At 41.6% G+C, this 7,197-nt stretch overlaps 1 protein-coding gene across 1 annotated transcript; it reads right to left on the bottom strand.

Moving 5' to 3' along the window:
- Positions 1-223: 223 nt before the first annotated feature.
- On the bottom strand, positions 224-3,034 carry LOC138868778 (uncharacterized). The gene is made up of 4 exons (XM_070146350.1): positions 2,692-3,034; positions 2,402-2,622; positions 525-584; positions 224-238 (listed from the first exon to the last, which is right to left on the bottom strand). The coding sequence occupies exons 1-4, from the start codon at positions 3,032-3,034 to the stop codon at positions 224-226; spliced, it is 639 nt and encodes a 212-aa protein (XP_070002451.1).
- Between the last annotated feature and the right edge of the window lie 4,163 nt (positions 3,035-7,197).

Here is a 7,197-nt window from a genome sequence, read left to right as displayed (position 1 = left end):
TAAAGAAAATTTTTCTGCCCCAGTTTGGTGGCTGGGCACAAATGTGAGTGTAAAACTAAATAATATTACCAAGTATTACTAAGAATTGGAAGCTAGGTCCCATTATTCAGGGGGTCCTGAAAACTCTTGAATAAACGACAATTTTTAAAATCTAAGTTATGTCTTCTACATGTGTGATTTCTGCTAAATCTTGTTATCTAAGAGGGTCTTAAACTACTCCCCATTATCCAAGAGGGTCCTGAAAATCAAAAGTCAAGTTTTATCTTAAGAATAACAACTTTCATGGCTGAATTATACTACCTTACAGCAGAACTTATGCTAAATGTTATTATCTAATCGAAATCTTAAAGCTAAGTCCCATTATTCAGGAGGGTCCTGGAAACTCCTAATTGAATCCTATCTCGAACATGCAACCTTCTAAGCCAACTCATATTCCTTTGGGATATTTATGCTATATTATGCTATTTCTGAACTTTAAACTAGGTCCCATTTTCCAGGAGGGTCCTAAAAGTCAAAAATCAAACCTGTTTGTTGTCTGCCTTTCTCCACGGGGAGTTTCTCCAAAACAAACGAATTTTATGCCCCTGTTTCAATCAAAGAAAACTTTGTCAGTTTAAAGTGGTGGTTAGCTGATGGCATTCTTACTGCAGATCTTTCCACTGCATTGTTTGTTCTGAATGGCTTTCCCGAACTGGCCCTGAACCGTTTTGACTTTCTGTTTGACTTTCAAACCCCATGACCTTTGACAAAACGAGTATTCTATACCCATGTTGATGTTTCAACTCTGACCCCTTCGCCTGAACCTTTGCATCTCTCATGACATTACCAAATCATTCCATCGGTGAAACTTCCAGTGATTCCTTGTACCCCACCTTACATCATGCTGTCTTTAGTATGCTCTGACCACGTTGTGATTTGCAATTTTGGGAGTTGGTAATGAGCTTTGAAACTCTTTTCCACTTACTTGGGACAAGACTGACATTAAAACATTTTAGACAAATAAACCCAAAAGAAAATGAAATGCAATGACTTTGCGGGTTAAGGATAAGAAGAATCCAAAACCAGATGACTACTACAAAGGGAAAAAAAGAAAAAGAAACTTATCTGAGTGGAACAGCTGGTACCAATGATCATGACATGCATTTCGGATTAATCGGCCCAATCTGTCCAACCAATCAACTTTTAGTTGCCGTACTTTGTCGCCTCAGAATTTCCATGACCTGATTACTTTACCCAAACCTTGACCTTATTCATCCTGCGGTGCCTTGAAACAGTTTTCCACCAACAGACCTTTCTCACTTGTTGACTTTTCAACTCACTTTCGCCTCAAGGTGCCCGTGAGGGTTTTCACCAATAAGACTCTCTTATTTTATTTCTCTCAACTCCCGTCACCTTACGGTGCCTGTGAAGGTTTTCACCAATAAGACTCTCTCGTTTTATTTCTCTCAACTCCCGTCGCCTTACGGTGCCTGTGAAGGTTTTCACCAATAAGATTCTCTCATTTTATTTTCCTGCTTGAATCAGAGTGTTGCCCCTGACATGAATTACCTTTACTTGATCGACTTGGCATTTCTCAAGGACTGATCATAAGGTCTTTCTTTGGATCGTAATGTGGGCTTTTGGACAGGGTTATAAAGAAAGGGTATAAAAGGCTCTAAAACAATTCAAATGGGTTAAAGTTACAACTTTCGGAATCAGATTTCTCACAACAACCACAACTTCTGTCCCAGTTTCTTGCATGAGGACTTTTGGATTATTGTTTTGATGAGACCGAACCGTGAGGCTGCCTACGTATCCTTAAAAGGAATCAGGTCGAACGTAGTTCATATCATAGAAATTACTTTGTTGTCGTGATTTTTCTTTTCTCTTTCTTCTTCTTTCTTTTTTTCTCTTTTGCTTTTTATTGTTTTTCTTCTTCTTTTCTCTTTTCCTCTTTCTTTTTCTTCTTTTTTTCATTCTTTTATTTCTCTTTCCTTTCTTTCTCCTTTTCTTTTCTTCCTTTTTCTTATCTTTCATGCTTGTGTTTCTGATATTCACTACTGATTCCGAAAGAGGGTATGAAAGAAAAATAAATAAGGCTCAAAGGGGATGACGAGGGATAAAGTGTTTAGATAGCAGAACAAAACGCCTTCGTCATTTCAATCTTCGAAATATGCCAAATACAAACAAGTACAATCAAACAAAGAAATCATACATAGTATCTCTTGACTGCATCGGAATTGATAGCCATTTATACACATTTCCTTTCTACATCTGTCAAATATAATGCGCCATTGGACAACACTCTAGTTACAACAAATGGCCCCTGCTAGTTTGGGGCGAACTTTCCTTTTACTTCAGCCTGATGAGGCAAGATACGTCTCAACACTAACTGACCCACTTCGAACTTCCATGGACGTACCTTCTTGTTATATGCTCTCGCCATTCTCTGTTTGTACAACTGGCCGTGACACACTGCTGCCAATCTCTTTTCATCAATCAGACTTAATTGCTCCAAGCGGGTTTTGACCCACTTAACATCATCAATTTCCGCCTCAACGATTATCCGAAGGGACGTGATTTCAATTTCTGCGGGTACTACTACCTCCGTGCCATACACCAACAAATAAGGAGTGGCCCTTACTGAAGTACGGACAGTAGTGCGATAACCCAACAATGCAAACGGTAGCTTTTTATGCCACTGCCTAGAACCTTCCACCATTTTTCGAAGTATCTTCTTTATATTCTTGTTGGCTGCCTCGACTGCTCCATTCTCCTTAGGGAGATATGGGGTGGAATTGCGATGTATAATCTTAAACTGCTGACATGTCTCTGTCATCAGATGACTGTTGAGATTAGTGCCATTGTCCATGATGATTACCTTCGGAATCCCAAACCGATAGATGAAATTTGAATGCACAAAATCGACCACTGCTTTCTTGGTCACAGATTTGAAAGTTTTCACTTCAACCCACTCGGTGAAATAATCTATGGCTACCAGAATAAATCTGTATCCGGTTGATGCTGCTGGATCGATCGGCCCAATGACATCCATGCCCTAAGCAACAAAGGCCCATGGTGCCGACATTGTATGCAATTCAGATGGTGGGGAATGAATCAAATCTCCATGCACCTGGCACTGATGACACTTTCGCACAAAACTGATGCAATCTCGCTCCATAGTGAGCCAGTAATAACCTGCTCGGAGAATCTTCTTTGCCAGAACGTACCCACTCATATGCGGTCCACAAACTCCGGAGTGTACCTCAGTCATGATAGCTGTGGCCTATTTGGCATCTATGCATCTTAGCAATCCAAGATCTGGAGTTCTTTTGTATAACATCCCTCCACTGAAGAAAAATCCACTTGCCAATCGTCGAATTGTTCTTTTCTGATCACTTGTGGCCTGTACCGGATATACCCCATCCTGATGTATTCTTTGATATCATGGAACCATGGCTCCCCATCAAGTTCTTCTTCCACCATATTACAGTAAGCATGCTGATCACGAACTTGAATCTGCAAAGGGTCCACATAAGCCTTATATGGATGATGTAACATTGACGCTAGAGTAGCCAAAACATCGACAACTTCATTATGGATCCTTGGGATATGCCTGAATTCTATTGACTGAAACCGCTGGCAAAGATCATGCAAGCATTGCCGGTATGGTATGAGTTTTAAATCCTGTGTTTCCCATTCTCCCTGAATCTGGTGTATTAGCAGGTCCGAGTCACCCAAGACCAAGACTTCCTGGACACCCATATCCACAGCCATCCTCAAACCTAAAATGCATGCCTCGTATTCTGCCATGTTATTAGTACAGTAGAACCGAAGCTGAGCCGTAACAGGGTAATGATGCCCTATTTCAGAGACAAGTACCGCTCCTATCCCAACGCCTTTCATGTTAATAGCCCCATCAAAGAAAAGTTTCCATCCTGGCCTTTCAATCTATTCCAACTCATCAATGTGCATTACCTCTTCATCAGGGAAGTAAGTATTCAAAGGTTTGTATTCTTCATCCATAGGATTCTCAACCAAGTGGTCGGCCAATGCTTGTGCTTTCATCTCGGTCCGAGTCACATAGACAATGTCAAATTTTGTGAGCAAGATCTGCCACTTTGCGAGCCTTTATGTGGGCATAGGCTTCTGGAAGATATACTTCAACGAATCCAAGCGAGAGATGATGTAAGTAGTATAAGAGGACAAATAATGTTTCAACTTCTGGGCTACCCAAGTTAAGGCACAACAAGTCCTCTCAAGTTGAGTGTACTTAACCTCGTAAGATGTGAACTTCTTGCTGAGATAATATATGGCCTGCTCCTTCCTGCCAGTGATGTCATATTAACCCAATACACAACCGAATGAATTGTCCAAAACTGCCAAATATAGAATCAAAGGTCGCCCTGGTTCTGGCGGGACCAACACGGGTGGACTTGACAAGTACCCCTTTATCTTATCAAAGTCTTCCTAACATTCATCTGTCCACTTGACCGCATCATCTTTCTTTAACGGTTTGAAGATTGGCTCACAAGTTGTCGTGAGCTGAGCAATAAACCGGCTAATATAATTCAATCTTCCCAACAGACTCATCACCTCGGTCTTGTTCCTTGGAGGTGGCAATTCCTGGATGGCCTTGACTTTCGATGGATCCAGTTCAATGCCCCGACGGCTAACTACGAACCCCAACAACTTTCCAGACGGCACCCCAAAAGCACACTTTGTAAGATTAAGCATGAGATTGTACCTGCGAAGCCTTTGGAAGAACTTCCTCAGATCCCTGACATGGTCAGACTACTTTCTAGACTTCACGATCACATCATCCACGTAAACCTCGATTTCCTGGTGTATCATATCATGGAATATTGTTGTCATTGCCCTCATGTAGGTTGCCCCAGCATTCTTCAAGCCAAATGGCATGACCCGATAGTAGTACGTTCCCCACGGCGTGCTGAATGCTATCTTTTCTGCATCTTCCTCGTCCATTAAGATCTGATGATAACCCGCATAACAATCCACAAAAGAACCAATCTCATGTTTGGAACAATTATCAATCAAGATATGGATGTTCGACAATGGGAAATTGTCTTTTGGACTTGCCTTGTTGAGATCCCGATAGTCAACATACACCCTGGTCTTGCCATCCTTCTTCGGCACATGCACAACATTGGCTAACTAGGTGGGATACCGAGTGATCCGAATGACTTTAGCATCGAACTCCTTGGTGACCTCTTCTTTGATCTTTACACTCATATCCGTTTTGAACTTTCTCAGCTTCTGTTTGATAGGAGGGAATGCCGGGTCAATGGGAAACTTGTGAACCACTAAATCAGTGCTTAGACCCGGCATGTCGTCATAGGACCATGCAAAAACATCTTTGTATTCGAACAGTGCTTTAATTATCTCCTCCCTGAGTTGAGGTTCCAGATGGACACTTATTTTAGTTTCATGTACATTATCTTGGTTCCCTAGATTAACTGCTTCTGTATCGTTCAAATTAGGTTTAGGTTTTTCCTCAAAATGACTTAGTTCCTTACTAATTTCTTCATAGGCCTCATCATCATCAAATTCCAACTCGTCATCACACTCAATTTCTTGTATTATTATTTTAGAGTTAGATTGGCTTTTAAAACTAGGCTGAAGATTCCTCATGCATGTCATGTCATTGATATCAGCATAAAAAGAACTGTACAAAAGAAGAAAACAAAAATAAAATTAGAAGAAATGAAGGGAAAGGAACAATTGCATTTCATTGAATTTAAAGATAACATGGTTTTAACACATCCAACTGGACGAAACATAATATCTGAATTACAGACCCTAGAATAATCCAGACAACTAAAAGAAAATCAAAACCCTCTACCAAGACTCCCTCTGGGTAGGAAGAGGAGTAGCTTCCTAGTTGTTGACTTTTGCACGTGGTCCCACGAATTGCACTTCTGCCTTACTGGACCCTTCCCCAGCCTCAACCATGTTAACCTCGGTGAATAACCTTTCGAACCCCTTTTCCAAGTCTCCATCAGCACCAATCAATGTTCTTTGACAACAATTGCTTTCTGATACCCGGCCTGACGAATGATCAAGACAGACGCGGGATTGGCCTTGGCAATGCCCATGTTTTCTGTTTCATTTTGCGGGCTCGTCTCACATCAGCAACTGTAGGCTTGAACCCCAGACCAAAAGTATCCAAATTCTTTGGTAGAGAAACTGGCTGCACAATACCTTGTAGGGATGCACCTAAACCCTTGCCCAGTATGAAACCATTTTTCAACATTTCAACAACTACCATGACTGATGCCGCAACCGTCTTTGGAGTTGGAACGCACATTCCTTCCGAAATTTTCTCTACCAATACTATGTCGAGAACCTGATAAACCCATGGTCCCTTGTCGTTGTCAACCCCTATGAACGGAACAATGGCATCATTGGGCACACACAAATTATCTTCGCCGTGTTCAACAATTTCCTGTCGATCCCAGTCAAACTTGACCATTTGATGTAGAGTAGACGGGACTGCTTTGGCATCATGGATCCAGGGTCGTCCCAACAGTAGATTATACGAAACAGCCACATCGAGCACCTGGAATTCCATAGTAAATTCAATTGGCCCTATTGTGAGCTCAAGCACTATGTCCCCGACTGAATCTTTCCCTTCACCGTCGAATCCCCAAAAACAAATACTGTTCTTGTGAATCCTTTCATCCTCCACTTTCAGCTTGTTCAATGTGGAGAGAGGACAAATGTTCACGCTAGACCCATTGTCAGCTAGTACCCGAGTAACCACGGAATCTTCGCATTTCACCATCAGATAGAGGGCTTTATTGTGCTCGGTACCCTCCACGGGCAACTCATCATCAGAAAAAGTGACTCTGTTTACCTCAAATATCTTGTTAGCTATCTTTTCCAAGTGGTTTACTGAGATTTTGTCAGGAACGTGGGCTTCGTTCAAGATCTTCATCAAAGCACGACGGTGTTCGTATGAATGGATCAATAATGACAAGAGCGAGATCTGAGTTGGTGTCTTCCTTAACTGCTCCACAATGGAGTAGTCTTGTACTTTCATCTTTCTTAGAAATTGTTCTGCTTCTTCCTCAGTCATCGCTTTCTTCACCAACACTGGATTATCTTTTGAGGTCTTAGCTCTTCTCAACTCTTCGGGGTCAAAGCATCTACCCGATCGAGTCAAACCATGAGTCTCACACACTTCTTCTTTAACCT

This window comes from Nicotiana sylvestris, chromosome 5 (assembly GCF_000393655.2).
Source record: "Nicotiana sylvestris chromosome 5, ASM39365v2, whole genome shotgun sequence".
Lineage (NCBI taxonomy): Eukaryota > Viridiplantae > Streptophyta > Magnoliopsida > Solanales > Solanaceae > Nicotiana > Nicotiana sylvestris.
The sequence above is the reverse complement of the archived record's forward strand: the minus strand, read 5'-3'. Positions and strand labels throughout refer to the sequence as shown.